This window comes from Homarus americanus, unplaced genomic scaffold (assembly GCF_018991925.1).
Source record: "Homarus americanus isolate GMGI-L3 unplaced genomic scaffold, GMGI_Hamer_2.0 scaffold56241, whole genome shotgun sequence".
Lineage (NCBI taxonomy): Eukaryota > Metazoa > Arthropoda > Malacostraca > Decapoda > Nephropidae > Homarus > Homarus americanus.
The window spans coordinates 3,948,867-3,968,808 of NW_024740202.1; the positions used below are offsets into that span (position 1 = coordinate 3,948,867).

At 38.3% G+C, this 19,942-nt stretch overlaps 1 protein-coding gene across 3 annotated transcripts in view; it reads right to left on the reverse strand.

Moving 5' to 3' along the window:
- Nucleotides 1-19,942, reverse strand: part of LOC121875372 — a 131,376-nt gene that overhangs the window by 47,008 nt on the left and 64,426 nt on the right. For 2 of the 3 annotated variants that reach the window (XM_042379925.1, XM_042379926.1), the window contains exons 2-7: nt 19,346-19,572; nt 18,012-18,198; nt 16,447-16,672; nt 15,079-15,184; nt 7,138-7,551; nt 1,105-1,163 (exon numbers count right to left, since the gene is read on the reverse strand). In XM_042379925.1, the coding sequence (XP_042235859.1) occupies nt 1,105-1,163; nt 7,138-7,551; nt 15,079-15,184; nt 16,447-16,672; nt 18,012-18,198; nt 19,346-19,572 (1,219 nt within the window). The remainder of the gene's footprint in view (nt 1-1,104; nt 1,164-7,137; nt 7,552-15,078; nt 15,185-16,446; nt 16,673-18,011; nt 18,199-19,345; nt 19,573-19,942) is intronic. The other variant, XM_042379927.1, reaches the window with a different exon arrangement.

Consider the following 19,942-nt stretch of genomic DNA (forward strand, 5'->3'; position numbering starts at 1 on the left):
CCATGCTAAGAAACTACAGTATTAAGTTAAGTACAACTGTGTAATTGTAATCCCATTTTTATGTCATTTCTGTGTTTAGTGCATTCATCTTCATTTACATTGAATATTCATTATGTGAACCTCTGAGAATTGAGACAGGTAAATTTACGAGTGTGTGTGGAGTCAGAACAGAATTACTAACAATCCCAACTGAGAACCAGGCTACCACTCAACTAGCTAGCAAGTTGGCAAACAATGAAAATAACAAGTGAGTAAGGAGTGATATACTGTATATCCGACCCTGCACCATTTTACTCGAACTGGTCATCATAATCAATTATTATGATTTCATAAGAATTACAATACTGTACTACAGTAACTTTGTGAGTTTCGCAATTGCATTGTTTTGGGGACCCTGCGCGGAAATAGTGAATTGTGGAACTCGTGATACTGTACTGTACTATATGTTTACATGTTAAAAGGTGAGCGGATGTCGTGAGGTGGAGAATTTAGGGGTCTGCATGAAACTCGAGACCGACCGCCGAAGTAGCTAATGAGCCGATCAGTGGCGAAGAGGATAAAAGTAAATGAAACTTGCTAGGCCACTGTATAAGCCATCATAAATCTTATTGTGACAAAATTAGATACTACCGAATTTTCAATTTATTTAAATAAATATTTTGCATCAAGACATCACCCTGTGTACCCATATCTTATTCTTCAAGTGTCCAGTGTTTGTACAGAAGGATATCAGAGTACCCAGAGAAAACCTGTGCTGCCTGGTGGGGTTGTACCACAACCAATTTCGCATATCTAACAAAAGCAGTATTTGACCCTTGGCACGGTGGAAAGCAAGCGTGCTACTACTGTATCATAGACATCCATACGACATAATTTATACTATGTTATTATAAATAATTAAATACAGTCGTACTGACCCAGAGCAAATAACACTACGGTATGTCGTAAATGCTGATATCAATAGTAATTACTGAACTACGAAGTTGTAAATGGTCTTTATACAGCATCATCAAAAAACCCAATAAAAAGGTACACTGTAAAAGACTTTTGTTTCCCAATGAACTGATTTTCAGTGTTGTTCCCTCACTACCCCTCCATACTCACCGACAATGGTAGCGAAGATGAAGACACCGATGAGGTAGCTTACTATAGTAAAAATATACCTGTAAAGACAAAAGAAGTGTTCTGTTATGAGTCACGTACATGTAAATTAACTTAAAAACCAAAAACAAACAAAATACTATAAAACCATGACCAAAAACAAAAATAAACAGTAGTGTACAAATATGAATAACTTTTCTTTAAATTTATAAAAAAATCTCCAAAAATGTTACGACTGAAGGTAAAATTTGTACAGAGTAGGGAAACTGGGGCCCCGGCATATAAACCCGTAGTTTTCGAACTTACTTAACTTGCCAAAAAACTGAACTTTTCCAAAAGAATGAACTTGCCTATTGACGTGAAAGAGTCGGGGCTGCCCTCCGCATTTCTCCTCAAAAAAGATCGTTCGAAAACTTCGGGTTGTATATCAGAGGCTCGCAAGTTCCTCTCACCTCTTGAATGCGCCCGAAAAGTCACGGCATCTGCGACGCAATATCCAGCATTGCGATTACCGATTCCACGTACTATTAAAACGTTATTGAACATTCGTACTGCGATCACGAAAATCCGCATTTTGTTTTTAATATCGAGCCGGCCCATAAGTTTTCAGAGGAGGCGAATTGAGAAATGCCAGTAGAGGAAATCAGCAGATTCTTAAAATTCTTTGTCAAGAGAGAGAATGATAGCAAAATGAGGTAGGGACAGCCCGCTCTTCATTTATATGCCAATTTCTTTTAGGAGTTGTTCTTTAAGGCCAAATATTAATTACGTTTCATAATAATAATCTATGCCATTTTGCTGGGTCTCCAAAATGGAATTATGTGAAGACAAGAGAAGTTTTAATGAGTGATTCACAGATAGTGCACAACACAATCACTTACGGACGGACACAGTTCTTCCTCATACACTACAAAAAACAATTTATTTTGACTTGAGGTCTGCTACAACCCTCAAGACACATACAGATATTAAGAATTATTGATTAGGACATAATTTATCACAAGAAAGTACACCGAAAAAATCCTTTTTAGCAGATGTCCAGCTAGAGAAAAGGTGTAAAAATGGATTTTCTCTTAACAATTGAAAAATAATAGATATTTATAACTATATAAAAAGTAGGTCGAAGAATAAATATATATATATATACGTCTATACTTCTATATATTAGAAGATATACTAAAACAAGTTACTGTGGCTATAATAGAAATACATTGAAATATATTGCTTACAAAAATATTCACCAATAAGACTAACACAGCTTCAGTGATTCTACGTACTGTACTGTACTCAAAAACAGACTGAAGTAAATCTACTGCAAACACAGATGAGAGGAGATCGAAAGAAATTCATGGCATGACTATATTAAGCGATAGATCGATATAGTCATCGTATAGCGAACACGAAACAAAAAATAGACTTGAAACTGATATCGACTACAATAAGAGGTAGGCCGGTCACAACTATCTGCGACTGTATCAAGAGAGAAACATCATCAACAAACAGATCAACTGCAACGTGTATGAGGAGAGAGATCGAGATAGACTCGCTACAACTGTGTCAAGATATAGATCGAGGAGACCCCCGGCACTACGTCCTCAGTAGACCGGAGTAGAAAAGTAAACGAGAGAGAGAGAGAGAGAGAGAGAGAGAGAGATAATGATAATAATGGTGTCATAAGCAAAGAGGAATGCAGAGTGTAGTAAAACTCATCTTCTCTCAAACTATACCTTCAGGTGTATATAATGTGTGTGTGTGTGTGTGTTATGTGAAATTTTGTGGCCAATACATTCCCTATAACCATCATGTTAATCTGTGTCTACTTTATATCAATACATCATATGGTTCAGGGACTTTTAAACTATATGCCAATTTCATATCTCTTATAATAACAATCACAATAATAAACACATAATGACAATAATATAACAAATGCTATTATTATCATTACTGTCATCATATACTGTACTGAATCTTCAATATAAAATTCTAAATTAAAATATAAAAATTTCTACCTCATATGCTACCCATTATATTGTAGATACAGTATTAATAACTAATCAGGAAAGTTTAGTTTATCAGATGTAACTTAAAGAAAACATTGCTTACATAACTTTATAGTGGGTTGCATAGTATCTAGAGGGTCAAGTTTTACTGTAGCTCAGTGGCTTAATTTATGAAACGAACCACACAGGGAAAATCTTAGGAGGATTTCAATCTACTATACAAGCAAATACAAATACAAACACACTTCTAAATAAACATATAAAATCACATGTATAGACACTCACACACATGTATAACTGCATATACAAACACAAACACTCACACATTCATACACATGTATACATTGTTTACAAATACGTACAAACATCCTCATACACTTCATTCATCATAACAGATCTTCACTAAAGCAAATATTAATTCACAAAGAGACATGCTTATAAACTACTGTATATACTGTACTGTATTACACATATAAAAGCATACAAACCATAATGACCATAAAATTAAGAAGAAAATAACATCTTAATTACATAGTTAATAATAAAATTGAAGGACTGATCCCATACAGTATTATAGCCAGGACCAGAATTAGGTAGCTTCAAGTGGTCACCAAGCCATGGGTCTAAAAGCAGGAGACCTTAAATGTTTACCCTGACTAATCCAACCTGACATCAGCTGACTAATATATCCCCTGAATGATTCCTCTTAGGTTTGTACATGACACAAAGATGGGTAATTAATGTCCTCTTAAAATAAATACTGTAATACACAATGATCCATTAAATCGTGAAGTAGATAACTCAATGAGACCCAAACCATCTCTTCACAAGAAATTCCTGCAATTTTGTGTCAGTCAGCAGGAGATCTCCTCCTAACTCCACGACTGACCTAAGGAAGCCAGGAATAACAAACTACCCAAAGACAGACTGGATGACTTACTGTAACATCATCTGATACCTTGACATATTGACACAGTGTTGAGTATTACACACTGTTCCTGTTCACTTATCAGATGTACAGTCTCACCCAAAAGTTGGTTAACTCTCCCAGCCAGCTACTGATGCACTGCCTGCTTCAGATGTATGAACTTGAGTCTGTTACTTCGAACCTTTGGATTCATTCGTATCGGTTTCATGTTTTGGTTGGAACTGAGACAGTTTCAAACATCTGAAGCAGGCAGTGCAGCAATAGCTGGCTGGGAGAGTTAACCAACTTTTGGGTGAGATTGTACTCGACCTAAATTTATCTGTTAATAAACTAAAATCAACATTTGTACAGTACAGTATCACGAATTAAGTAAAACTTCAGCTAAATATTGACACTAAGAACTGTGTGCCTCAGCCAAACACCTTTAATACAATAGTCCTAAATCATCTAAGACAAAACACTTATCTCCAAATATTGTATGTAGAATAACTGGTGGAGCAACCTGTCCAGTGATTGGTGTGGCTGGGAATGAATAAGATACTACATTCTCGTCTGACTTCCTCCTCCCTCTGATGTCCATGATGGAATGTCTTTGCTCCTCTTTAGGGCTATAGGTACAATCCTTTCAATTAGTCCCAGCTGTTAGTCAGATCTTCTGGCTTTTTAGATCAATGGCTTAGTGAAAGCATTAGAGTCAAGCCACCTAGTTAAGGGTAGCTGGCGACACACACACAAGCACACAAGCACACACACACACACACACATAATCTGAATGACCATAAAATTAATATTGCATTTTAGTTATATGACTAATACAGTCAATGGTATAGTGTACACAGAAGTTGGTTGAAAAAATTTAAGTGAATGTCAAGCCAGGAAATTCTGGTGATATGGAGGTGGAAGTAATGGTACAGTGAGGGAAGGAGGGGGAGGAGATGGTGCAGGAAGAGAGGGAAGAGGAGGAGGAAATGGTACAGTGAGAAATGTAGATAGAAGAGGAGGAGGACATAGTGGAAGAAGTAGTCACAGTGGATAAAGGAGGAGGAGGAGGAGGAGAAAGTGGAACAAATGATGGAAGAAGAAGCTGAGTAAGAGGAGGTGAAAGTAGTAAAGAAAGAGGGAGATACAGAAGAGATGAGGGACATGGAGGTGAAAGAGGAGAAAGTGGAGGAGGAAAATCAATGGAAAGAGAAGGAAGTGATAAAGACTTTAATAAAGAGGGGACTTGGAGTAAGAGGAACAAGAGGAGGTCTCAATGGTAAACATACATGGTAGTTAATGTGTTGTTTGATTTTCCCACAAGGAAGCATTTATAACCAGATTGAACTAATGCTTAACAGAATAAAAAATAACTGGTATGTTCATCAGTGACTGGTCAAATGGGCCCCATTCCTAATAGGCCCCAACCTAACCTACCAATTAAAATTAGGACATAAGTAGGGTCAAGTGACGCTTCGAGATTCAGTTTATTTTGAACGGGAAAGAAAATTTACTTTGATGTGGTAACTCAGACATTGATTCAATACTTTTTAATCTACATTACTTCCTGCTGTTCAAGTACTGTACTTTTGTTCTTAGAGAGAGTTACATTGGCACTTGTGAAAGATTTACTTTGCATTTTCTTTCTCAGAAATATAAAGTCAATACTAATAGTGTGTATTTTTTTGTGATATACAGGGCCCTAGGCTCAACCTTTATGGGCCCTAGTCCTAATGGACTCTAAATCTAACAGCCCTGAACCCTAATAGTTGCATTAGGTCAGGAGCCTATTGAACCAGTAATTTATTCACCTAAGATGGAGGAGAGGACACTGAAATTTTGAAAATGAACTTTGGGAATGGATTCTCATAGACTAGTGCCTAAATTTTCCACCTGAACTAGAGGTAGGTGAGTGTATCAAGCTGGCTCATCTAAACCTTGACATAAAGATGGTAAACAAAAATACAAACTGAAACTGCAGACAAGGGAAGGCTTTTAGAATGTTTTAATGAGCCTTTACCGATATGTTTTGCTTCAATATACAGAATAGAAACCTGTGTATTTGTAAGTGTTTTATAATATTGAGGTTCTGAATCCTTCACACTCTATTTTCCTTACTAGTAATGTACTGCACATCATTTACATTGACCATAGAACCAACATATCAGTAAATATGCAATCAAAAAATGTCCTCGTATTTACGTCCTATTTCTAAACCTTTATCTTATTCTAAGTTAAGAAACCTCACCCCTTATTTACCCCAGGATGATCTGAGACTTCTTCAATGAGGTCAGCTTCAACAGTTATGATCCAAGACCAAAATTCATATGACAGGAAATTTTCAAGATCTACCATAACCATCAGTGTACGTATATGTACTGTATATCCTAGTTTACCTTAAAACAGATATGGTGAAGATGGTGTCCCTTTTGTTTGTTGAAATGTGATTAAAATTAGAAAAAAATTATTTGTGTCATCTCCACATAAAACTAAAAATTCTAAATCTCAACCACCACCAAAAATCACATTAGTAATATTAGTGACTATCCCAGACATAATGAAGATCTAAATATATGTGATTCATTCAAAAGGTACAGAACAAAAATGGTGCCTATGATTATCCTGGGGGAAGAAACAGTGAGGCTTGTAGAGTATCAAATGCCACTCTCAGGTGGTGTGATTACCAGCACCTACCTGAGTAAAAACGTTCACTCACTCTATAACAGGATTAATGTACATCTTCTGGAGATGGAGGAACTTAAAATAAAGAGATGAGAGATGTGTCCTGGTATATGGGATTTAATGTTGATAAATTTACAGAGAGACATTGAAGAGATAAATATGTGTGCTTAAAGATATTATGTGCAGAGACTATGGTAATGAGTGATCCTGTTAGAGGAGAGGAATAGGTGTCAGAGAAAGTTAGTGTACATTACATGACAGCCTTAGTGAAGTTTGGGAGAGACTTGAGCACAGAAAGAGCGAGAGAGAGAGGAGATAAAGTTAGTTGTTTCCTGCTGTGGTTGACAGGGCAGGGGAGTCTCTGGTCTACTGTCGACGTGGTGGTGTTCGTCACTACGGGTTTAGCTGCACGGGGCGGGGCGGGGCCTAATGGGGCGGACTAACCCGACGTTGGTCTTGATCCTCAGTATGCGAGACTTGAGCCCTCGGCGGGGCAGTGCTCGGGGACTGTTGGGTTCGGCCTGGCTGGACCCACTAGGGGCCGGGTCAGGGCTGGACGGGCCGCTGAAGGACGGGCTGGCTCGGATTAGGTGACTGAGGGCCGGACTCACGCCACCATCACCATCGGAATACTCAGTTGATATACGAGGGGGCCCTGGGCTCCCCCCAGGGTGAAGGTAGAACCCAGGGGCCCCCTGTGTCACTGGGACGAGCTTAGTGATGCCTCCCGGGTCCGGCCTGGCCGGGCTCATCGCCCTTGACATCTCTGTTACCTGCTCGGTGATGTGGCCAGGTCGAGTGAAGCTGGGGTCGAGTAGGGCCAATGACCTGGGCAACGGCTGCAGGCTTGTGTTACCCCTGTGACCAGCACTTGGTTACTACCTGCCTCATATTGCCTCATGCTGCCTCATACTACCTTACACCCTACCTCATAGTGGCTCATGCTGCCTTACATCCTGCCTCATATTGTCTTACACCCTTCCTTATACTGGCTCAAGCTGCTCACACCCTGCCACATACTGCCTTACACCCTGCCTCATATTGCCTTACACCCTGCCTCAGTGGCTCATGCTGCCTCATATTGCCTTACACCCTGCCTCAGTGGCTCATGCTGCCTCATATTGCCTTACACCCTGTCTCAGTGGCTCATGCAGCCTCATATTGCCCTACAGCCTGCCTCATACTGCCTTGTACCTTAACTTACACTGACTGCTCCATTTTTACACTGCCATTTCTCATGTCTACCTATCAATCACTCTTAGTCATCTGTTAATCATGACTTATCTATCGCTCAATCAGTCACTTTACTTATCACTCAATCAATTAATCAATCAATCACTCTACTGTACTTATCTATATACTGTAGTACTTATTGTATAATAATCAATCACTCCTCTTACCTATCTTTTTTACTTTTATCCTCTTCACCACTGATCAGCTCGTTAGCTGCTTGGGCGGTCGGTCACGTCTCTGTTACGCACTGCTGGCAAGTACTGGGCAAGTACTGGCTCCTGACTGTATCTGTACCTGCACCAGTGATGGTCAAGTCAACCAATCACTTTACTTATCAATCAATCACTCATTCTACTTCAATTACCTAAGCCACCAATAAGGAGCTTTCATCTCCCACAGTCACCCGACCACACACACCTTCTCTGACAGACAAAGGCAAAGTGATACAATGCAGAAGCATATTGTGCTGAGAATAAACATCAAAGAAAAAAAAGCAAGGAATAAAAATATCTGCCTGTAACTCACCATCAACATTTTTTGTGACATTCTTTTGGTTTTTGACAATGGAAAATTGGGTAATGGATGTCAAGGAATTCTCATTGAAAAATTAACTTTAAATACATTAATTTTTTTTTGGGGGGTGGGTCTATAATTCATTAACTGTATCAAGAGTATTAAGTGTTGGATGAGTTACACGACTACATTCTCTTACCTGTATTAGTGACCCCTCAGCAGTGCTCCAGTGTCTCATTATATTTACCTCTTTGACTAACACACACTGTTACCCTCAACTTACTCCAGTAGCCTTTCTTTCCTTTATTCCTCCACCATGAGTGAATGTAATGGTCATAAATAGTAAACCAACATTATAATTCCATTCACATCATAGTAGTGTATAACTTACTGTTTAGATCAATTTGTTTATACTCCTAATCAAAATCTATATACTGTACTGTATCCTAAAGAAGAAAAAGAAGTGCAAAGGTAATATAAAGGTATTAGAATAAACAGTAAGGTAACTCACCCATGAAAAAGCAACAAACATAAGTACATCACCTAATGATGGTCACAGTCTCACTACACCTGTTATGAGAGCTGCTGACATGAAACACTGGTGGCTGTCTATTTCATTACAGTTTTCCATGGGTGACTTAAGTAAACAACAGACAAAAGAGAATTAACTCCAGTGTTTATATAATATTTTACAAAGGCTTTTTTTCCCACTTCTTCATAATGCTTTCCCCTAAATAAAAGTGATGATTACTCTCTCATTACAACCCTCTTACATAACATCTATCTACTATTGTGTCAACATTTGTACCATCACTAAATTTCAGTGTGTCAGGTAACTGGGAGACTAGTCTGTTATAGGAATAATCGGAAAAAAGTATAAAGTAATCTAAACCTGTATTATGTCCCATGAGTAAAATGTGTGCTTTGTTTGTAAGCTACAGGTACCTGTATTTTATTGTACATTCTTGAGGAAATAACATCTAATTTCTGTAGAACATAAAATGTGAAAATAAGTCAAACTGGATAACCATTTTTGGATACAGTATTTCTTCTGAAATTAGTAACAGAAGGACAACTCCAGACCCTATTTTGTCAGTGTTACTGTAGGTACGATTCATGCAATAGATAAAACCTAAAACAACACACAGTATACATGGGTACTGTACTGGAGTTTTAATGTGAAGACTGTTAAAAAAACTTATTGGGTCTTTAAGTCTAATGTTATGCAAAGCAACTGCAAATAACAACACGAGGAACACGAGGCAACATTCCTATCCATCTGGGATGGCAAATGTTGATATCATGCCAATTTTGAAAGGGAACAATCCAGCAAAGTCATTCTATCGAAATTTTTACAAATTTGAGTTACATCTTTTTGACAGACTGGTGTTTATCTCTTTTTTTATTTCAATAATGACTGTTTGAGCAAACTGAGCTGGTAGTTTGAAAAGTTGGAAATGTATTAAGTGCAGTATAATTATGGAGAGACAGCCGACTGCAGCAATTGTCCATACGGAATAAAGCAAACAGTAACAGTGGAAAGTGAAGAAGTGAGTGTGTCAAAAATAATCAATCAATCAATCAGATAAAAACACCTGGTAATCGTAAATTTTTTACATGTCTTTATTTTGCTCTCATTTAGTGAGTTGGCTGTTAGCATGGAAGACATCTGAATGATGATGTAATGGAGTCCATAACTTCTGAATGGCCTTGACTGCTGGGATGTTGTGTTGTTTTAGATAATGGTACATGTACTGTACTGTACTATTGTTTCATATACTAAGTGTAGTCAGTACATGTGATATCTCAGTGAATGATACTAATGATTTGTTTCTGTATGCACTGTACTGTAGTACTGTATTACTGTACCCAGGTAGGAATAATCATAAAGAAATAGGCAGAATTAGTGTAAACATATAATAAAACCTTAGCAAACTCTGAACTTATTAGGATAACATGTGGTAACCTATATGAGTAACCTTACTGATGAATACAAAATATATACCCTGTACAGTGTATGAAATTTTGTGCAAATCAGATCAAGAATAGTTTAGGCCTCGTGTTCATTGTCACTCTGGATTGTAACAAACAACGAATGCTAACTTTAACTTTTGGTGAACGTCATAACATCAAAATCAAATGAATGACACAAAGCAGCATTTTAGACTATCTAGGCAGCCACGGTTACTGGTACATTTTGTGGTATCACATGATTTATTTATTAACCATAAAAAAGTGGCAATGTGCATCATAATATCTTGGGTTAAAAATGTGTGGGTGTTAATTAATACAATATTGTTCCTCTGGAGTTGTCCTTCTTTGTTTAAGTTATGAGACACGTCTTCCCAAATATTTTAATTTCTGTTAAGCACACACAGCTGGTAATTATTATATGATATGAGAACTCATCTACCTACCTTTCTATATACAGTACCTTACTAATAAACTATCTATCTATCCTGCAATTTACCTAACTACCTAAGATATCCTCTCCTGTGGGTAACAAGGAAAGTAATATGACTCACACCTGCCCTGCTCTCCGGGGCAGGTGTTTTTCCTAATTTTACGCTCCACTTGGCTCCTAGTTCTCAATATTATCTGAAACTTACTTTGAAATTAATTCTCTTTAGCCTGCATAAATTTGTGGGTTCACAGCCAAGAGTTCACTGTAAATGCCTATAGATATGGAGTACAGTAATGTGTTTTCAGACTCGTGTGTTATGGTCTCTCCAAAGGTTGTGTTCTTCCCAAGTTAGCAAAAAAAGTTATTTCACAAGTTTAACCCTTTCTTTATGTTGGAAATTAAAGCCCCATTTTCTTTAAATTAAGTACCATTATTGGAATTAATATTTAAAGGTCAAACCTAATGAGTAAAATGATGAACTAATGTTAAACATTAAAATCTAATAGATCAACATTTCACACAAGAAAAGGTTTATATGAAGTGCTGTGGGATATTATGGAATCAAATACAACAAGGAGGAGGAATATTCTTAAAAAAGGATACTGGATTCCATAAGTACATAATTCTTTGGAACCCATTAGAACCAACACTACTGAACTGGAGCACAGCCTGGGAACATACACTGGGAAATTTAGTATCAACACGCTTACTTGAAACATAAAACATTACTTGGCTGAGGTTAAGTAAAATCACAGACACTAACTTCTGTACTGTAATACAGTAATGAAGACTGACTAGGGAATCTAATCCCTTTATAAATTTCAGATAAGCGTGTTTTCATAAATTCTAAAAGAGAAGTCATTAATTGCCAGACTGTTGACTCAAAAGAGTATTTGCAGTAGGGTAAATTATATGAAACTTTTGGCTAAATATTTATGAGGTTCACTATCTTACGAGAGAGTCAGGAAATGTCTGCACCATTTTAATTTACGATGGATTGCCAGAGTTGTGAGTGAAGTTTTGGACCGACTTGACAGTTTTGAGTTGGAGAATCAAATAGGGAAGGTTTCATTTTAAGTACTGTACTATACTGTAGTAAGCCAAGTCTGGATGATTTTGAGGCTACACTGAGTTGAGATTTTGGAGATTATTTGTGGTTAGGAATCAGTTGTGGTGTGGGTTTCATTATAGATAAATCATGCGTGAGCTGTTCAAGTGTAAAATCTGTGTTGAGTACTTAGTGGTGAACAATGGTTTAGGTAATACTAAAATAGATGAGAATTTGTTAAGTTTGAGGTACAGTAGTTACTTTTGACTCAACTCTGGGATGTTAAAGTGTGGATAACTGGCTTGAACCAAGTTATAAAATGAAAATACTATAAGGTCAAGTCTTACATTTGCATCATCAAGTCTTACAGTGGTAAATATCGAACTGAATAGAGTGGGATGAGCCTGACTAAGTTATGACAAGAAAAGTTGGATTGGGTCTAAAATTAATGGTTAAGTCAAACGATTTATTCGTATACTTTTCTAGGAGGAAATAGTCAGTTATTGAGTCTGAATGTATGTGACTAAACTTTGTATGATGTAACTAAACTGAATGGAAGTCAATATTTCACTTTAAAAATGGGCTTTTAGTTATCTGGGTCTGAAACTATTCATCTTGATGCAACTTCCATTTACCTGACCTCAACAGTACTAATACCTGTGTAATGTCACAATTCTTGAAGTACATGACAGGTGAAAACTCTCCTCAGTAACAACTTTCCTTAATACTAGTTAATTGGGCCAAAAATTTCAATAATTTACTTTATCACAGAGGTCATGAGAAAAAGTGTTTTAGAAGTGGATACCACTCAGCTACTGTGACACTTTATGTTTACTCTGTCTGATGGTAACACTAGCTTTGGGGTCAATATTGAAAATGGGTTTAAATTGGTCATATTCCTTCTATACATGCAGTCAGTTACACTTTGTTTCCAATAATATCAATTTACTTAACACATTTCACATTTACTGTACTAACAACTTTGAGACAGTAATATTTGACTCTAATAATTAACTAATGCACTGTAATGTTTTTACTGTATATTGACTTCTTTCTAAAATATCAAATAATGATGTACTGTATGAACAAAAAATCTAAAAATCTTGCAAAATACTCAGGTTAAAGAGCTCTTGATTGATGATAAATAGATCTGTCTTGTAATCGGTCAAACTTTTATTTTTTGGGGTCGACTTACAAAACTCTTGACTGCAGGTATATTCAAGAAAGTACATCAAGTTAAAGAAAACATTTATATTTAATGAGAGATAATACACTAGACGTCTAACTGGTGTTCTACTGTACACAGGAACAGAGATATAAAGTTCAGCTATTAATCACACAATTTGTTTAATAAGATTTGGTCTCTTTAGTAATCCTGACATTGAACTTGACTATCTTTAAGGGAGAGGAGATGGTTGTGTGCGAGGTGCTGACGGCTGCTTGTTTTGGATAATTCTACTGCCAGGGTTGTTAAGCACCATTCAATAATTATCATATTTTACCCCCAAAAATTACATTTAAAGATTTAGAAGAAGGATTTTAAGCTTATTTTCATTGTGGAAGGTTAACGTAAGCACTGCCATACAATGAAACAGTCTAGTCTAATGACTAGTTATAAAAGCCCTCCTGTGCTTCTCCCACACCACATCTTTAACTCAGTTTAATACTGAGCGACATTTAATTCAATGTCTTCTATTATAAAAAATAAATAAAAATTATGGCACTAGGGAAAAATATCTATTAATTACAGTATTAAGAGATTTTTTATATACTAAATCATTATCATTTTCCTTAAATTGGCACTGGCAGGCAAGAACTAACACAAGAACTCCCTAAATGTTGAGTAAAGGTAAAGACTTGGATGAGGTGGCCACAGAGCATTATGATACAGTGGTTCACTTTCTAATAAACTTTTCTATGCTAGCATGTGTAGAGTTTGTGGTCCTGGAGGTTAACGCATAGTGCTGGGCCAAGGTTGTGCTGGTGGGGGAAGAATCATGGGCTTCTTAAGGAGTCATTTATATATACTACATGTACAGTATATGTATGTATGTATGTATGTGTGTGTATGTGTGTATGTATGTGTGTGCATGTATGTGCATGTATGACAGGAAGATGTTTATGGCATGTGTTTGGTTCAAAGTGGCCTGACAACTTTAAACTCCTCAAGTTAAATAAATACAGTATAACACTTTAGGTGTGATGGGACCAACACACAGTTGAACTTTTGTATTTGTTTAAGTTGAGAGGTTTAAAGTTGACAGGCCACTGATTATTTGGCCCAGACACACCCCCAATGTTTCTCAACCCCTGATATGACCCCTTAAGAAGTGGTGAGTGGATCAGTGACGAGGTTTGAACATAACAGAGTTTTCCGTCATAATTTCGGATGATAATATAGCCTGCATTTTGTATCTTATGGCATCGAAAAATTTACTATGATACTCAAATCTTTCACTTTATCTGGGGATTTTTTGGGGGTAGTGTGGTTATTCAGAAGTCAATATGTCCATTATAAAGGACATCTCACAGACAGAGCTGATTTAATGCTACTTTGAAAAATCTTAGGGTGGGTTTCCCAGTCAAAAATTCTAGCCAATACGACACACAACCTGACCTACACCTCTCCATACCATATCAAAAGTTAAATAAAAAAAAATCAAGAAAGTAATGTATAATGCAGAGACGCCACAGCATATCTGAACTTACTTAATCAGCTGTGTTATAAAGGAAGGACACATGACCTTCACTATGGGCCAAGCTAATCCCTGAACCCAGAACCAGACCTAAATCAACGTGTTAAAACTGTAGATTTGGTTAGGTTAAATAAGCTTATGTCAGGGATAGGTTGGGTTAGGTTAGGGGTTGGTTAGATCAAATTACCTATGGTTAGACTAGGTAAGGGGACAGTAGATTAAGGTGGGTAGTTTAAGGTCACATTAGCTTTGGTTAGGCTCTGGGTCAGGGTCCAGGGATTAGTGAGTTGTACCCTCCACCAGTGGTATTGGTTGTGTAAAATAATAATAATAAACCACTAAAAATAAAATAAACACTTACCAAACTGTGATTAATTTCTTTTCTTGTCAACATACCCACTACAGTATTCCCAAACTTGAAAAAAAAGAGAGAGAAAAAACTAATATCTCTACAAACCCACAAAAAAGGTACGTTAATGTGTTGCACTTACTGCCTGTTAGTTTCTGGGGTGGGAAGGTCGCCGATGGTGGTGAGCGTCAGGGTCGACCAGTATACTGAACCGAGGTACTTTCTTGACAGAGTCTTGAAATCTGAATCTATGAAAATAGTGAAAAGATGAATGTTAGGCCATCACCATCATCAGTAAAAGACACCATCGCCAATACTGCCTTCATCATCATCAACACTACGATCACATATAGTAATATCATCACCATCATCTGGGATGACATTGGAGCCAAAATTTATAATATGCTTGACCAAATATCTTACCACTACACTAGAGGCATAATAAATGGGAGTAAAAAATGACATGAAAAAACACAACAAAACAATTCACATGAATATGAGGCCAGGTTAAGTAAGCATTAATATGGCTAATCTTAGGTGAAATAAACTGGGGTGCTTAATTGTTACATAATTTTTATACTGTACAACACCATGACCCCGACACCACCATCCCCAATATCACCTTCACAGTTAAGCAGACTTACAAGACACAAAAGTTTAATTTAACCATGTACAATATTCCACAACATTTGCCACATGAACTAGTTTTAGAAGCCTACAATGAAACTATATCGGTAAACCTTCTAAAACACACAAACACAAGTGACATACATGAGCTCTGCCATATTAAGAAAATGGAACATACTGTAGCTGCAAATGCATTACACAAAGACAAAAAGTTTCTTCATAACTTCCTTAAAGAATTTCTAGGTCTCTCGGTCAAGCAAACTTATGAAAAACAAATGGTTAGTCATTGCCAATCATACACAGGTATACTATACTGTACTATATATGTACTTTTTCATGAACTGTACACACATTTCACACTGCACATAAGATACTATATATATAAAGAAACATGTGAATGATGCCATACTGTTATGACTACATAATTTTACTTTTTGAAATACTGTACATAATTTTCCATAATGATAAAGTTGGTTACCAAACTTTCAACAGATTCTTGCAAGTTGCATCTGTGTTATGATTGCTTTAGCATTATATCCCAAAGGAGGTGACTGGTCAAATAGGCTCCACTCCTAGTAGGCTCTAATCTAACCACTAGACCTGTTGTCCAATTGTTATGGATCTCAATTCTAAGGGACCTCAGTCCTATTTAATTCTAATCGTAATGGTTAAGTTTGGTTAGATTGGGGTCTATTATGACTGGGGCCTATTTGACTTTCAGCCCTAGTGTAGAGACTAAGGGGTGACACCTAAGTAACAGCCTCACATACAATATAATGTTAGTGAATGTTCTTACAAGAAGTATCGCACAGAATTTTCACCTACAAACCAGAACCAGAACCTTCTTTTGGCGAGGTATGGTAGATGAAGAACTTCCACTTACCAAGATCATGGTAAGGGTAGGTCCAGTCGCCCCTAAAGTGTTCAGCCTCAGACAACATGTAGTAAAAGCAGCCGAACCAATGGGCCAGGAGGAGGAGAATATGTACAAGGTTGACCACACGCCACATGTTGGGGTACAACGTACGCGACTCTACCATATAGTAGTAGTTGTACACACGATATACCTTAATAAATCTTGGAAATCTAATGATGGGGTGAGTCCCAATCTGAAAGAATACAGTTAGAGTAAGCAGGTGCTCTACATTGTGCTAACTGTAACATACTGTACAGTAATTGTGAGTAAGGTATTATACATCAAGTTTACTTTGAGAAAAGTTCAAAATCATTCAAACTGAGATTAAGTGCGGTACTGGAAGAAGCTTTACTGTAAAGTTGTGGGGTAACAGTCCTTGTGGTGATAATTCCGTAGGGCCATAATACCAGGGTGCATTTACCTCATGTACACGTGCTACAGAAAGTATCTGCAAGGCGGGGTCCGATGGATGTCAAAATGAACACTGCAGTTCCTGTTGTCTCAGTAGGGTTGTCAAAATCCTTCATTCGTTGTGTCATATTGTCTCGCCAAAAAATTTTGCAGATACTTTCTGAAGCGAGTGTACAGTACTAGTTTCACAAAAAATCACATTGACTAAAGTTTTGAGGAATGGTTCCTTGAGGCTGTTCTATCAGATAACATTATCTTATTATGATAAATAAATAACCTGATACTAGTTACAAACTTGTAATGAACTTTGCCTGTAGGACGGAGATCAATGATATGTACTGTACTAATGTCTGTAGGATCATGCACCTGTATTGCTCATTAACCACTTGTACTGCTAACGAGGACTAAGTCATGACATTGGTAATTGTGCATTAACCAATAACCACATGTGTTTTGTACAACCTAATAATTTACAGATAAAAAAAAGATGCATTAGAAAACAAAGGGATGACATAACTAAAAACAGGTATGAGAAAATGGTACTTAATACTAAAGTAATTATATGTAAGGATGAAGCTTGACGACATCTACTATAAGGTATAACACAGCAAGAGGTCCACACCATCTCTCAGGATACATAATGCTCATATAAACATTATTTCCTTTTAAAACAACAAAATAATAATGTACATAATTAAGTCTGAGCTTTACAAATTTATTCAGAAATTAAAATCAGGGGTAGATACAGGACTTTTAGCTGGAGGAGCAGCAACTGTCCAAGGTGTTGTACTGAGAAGCAAAAGTCTCTGGAACTGAACTATGCTGGGAGGGGGGGCGGCAGGGACATGAACGATTCACTATAACACAACTTCCGATGGGTGGAAATTAAACTTAAAAGCATATAAATAAATAAAATATATGGATGTATTCTCTGTAAGTTCATCCTTTAATCTGCTAGTGAAATATTAATACAGTAGATTCTTTAGAGGCACAGGACCGTAGCAGATCAAATGCCATATAAAGACTTTCTTTTTTTTTCTTTTTTTTTACGGGAATTAGCCTACCCGGGCACAGGTCAAACGACCCACAACGGGGCCTGGGGGGTAAAAGAAAGGACTCACCAAAAGTTGTAAAATATCTAAAGGGAAGAGGGAGACGAGGTCGAGCATGAAGCTCCTGGAATGCATGTAGTGATTGGCCAGCTTCTTGAAGTCGTACACAATAAGGCCTTGTTCCAGGTACCCCGTGCGGAACTGTATCAGGATGTCCAACAGGAAGATCATATCTGTCATCCCATCTGACAAGTACCTGCAGGCACAACAAGCAGGAGTTATGTTACACTCGAGTATATGTAAAGTCTTCTCTAGCAATATACAACAGTACTATAGTATGGGCACAACCAAAACAATAATGCAATGACAGATTTATAATATACAGTTTCTTTATAACATTGAATAAGGGGGTGGAAGGGCTAAAACTCAGGTTAAAAGTTAATGTTATGTATTCGTCGACTAAATCTATTTTATCAACAAAGACCATAACCTCTACCCAAAGATCCAGGATCATTAAGGAAACCAAAATGTTAACAGACAGACACACAACACAGCTCGTCCTGTCTTCAAAGGATGAATATAAATGACAAGGTCAGGTCAGGTCACTGTTAAATCTCTTGCTAATATTTTTCTTCACAAATATCAATGATGAAACTGGTATGGTGGGCACTGTGTCAAGTGTTGCAGGGTGGTGTATGGTGGGCACTGTGCCAAGTGTTGCAGGGTGGTATATGGTGGGCACTGTGCCAAGTGTTGCAGGATAATGTATGGTGGGCACTGTGCCAAGTGTTGCAGGATAATGTATGGTGGGCACTGTGCCAAGTGTTGCAGGATAATGTATGGTGGGCACTGTGCCAAGTGTTGCAGGATAATGTATGGTGGGCACTGTGCCTGCCACTGTGCCAGGATAATGTATGGTGGGCACTGTGCCAAGTGTTGCAGGATAATGTATGGTGGGCACTGTGCCAAGTGTTGCAGGATAATGTATGGTGGGCACTGTGCCAAGTGTTGCAGGATAATGTATGGTGGGCACTGTGCCAAGTGTTGCAGGAAGGCAGAGGACAGGATGGGACTCCTGCCAAGTGTTGCAGGCGAGAAACACACTGAGCTGCAAGGGGTTTTACCATCATCTGGTTGGGAGGTAGTGTTGACAAAATAGATCACAGCTGCCCCGATATATTTATTCTCGGGGAAAGGAAAGTGTGAAGAAAGAGGGAGGCGAGAGGAGAGAGGGGAGGAGAGGAAAGGAAGGAAAGGAGGAGAGAGAAGAGAAAGAAAGGAGGAGAGAGAAGGGAAGGAAAGGAGGAAAAGGGGGATTAATACAAGAAAGGGGGGGGGGAGTGGAAGTTCGTTCGTTCTCTCTCTCTCTCTCACACACACGTAATACTCACACACCCACTCACCAGAGAGGCTGTGGTCGCCGCTGTAGCTCGGGGAAGGCCTGTCTCACTATAGGCGTCCACAGGTTGTACAGGACACAGATGGTCAGTACACACAGCCAGTAGAAGTAAACATTGCCATAAGGATTGATCACCGTCCTGGGTTGTCGCTTCTTCCTCTTCTTACGGATCTTAGGAGACCCTGTGGAGTTTTTGCTGATGTCCTCCTCGTCTGTTTGGTCCACCGTGTCCTGTGTGTGTGTGTGTGTGTGAGATGGAAGGTGTCTTATTAATGTTTGTGGGGTGGGGTGGGGGTGGGGTGGGGTGGGGTGGGTTGGGGTGAGGTGGGTTGGTGGGTTGGGTGAGGTGGGGTTGGGTTGGGGTGGGGTTGGGGTGGGGGTGGGGTTGGGTGGGGTGGGGTGGGGTAGGGTTGGGGTGGGGGAGGTGGGGTTGGGTGGGTGGGGTGGGGTTGGTGCAGGGTGGGTGGGGTGGGGTGGTTGGGTGGAGGTGGGGTTGGGTGGAGGTGGGGATTAGGGTGATGGTGGGTTGGGGTGAGGTGGGTTGGGTTGGGGTGAGATTGGGTTGGGTTGGGGTGAGGTGGGTTGGGTTGGGGTGAGGGTG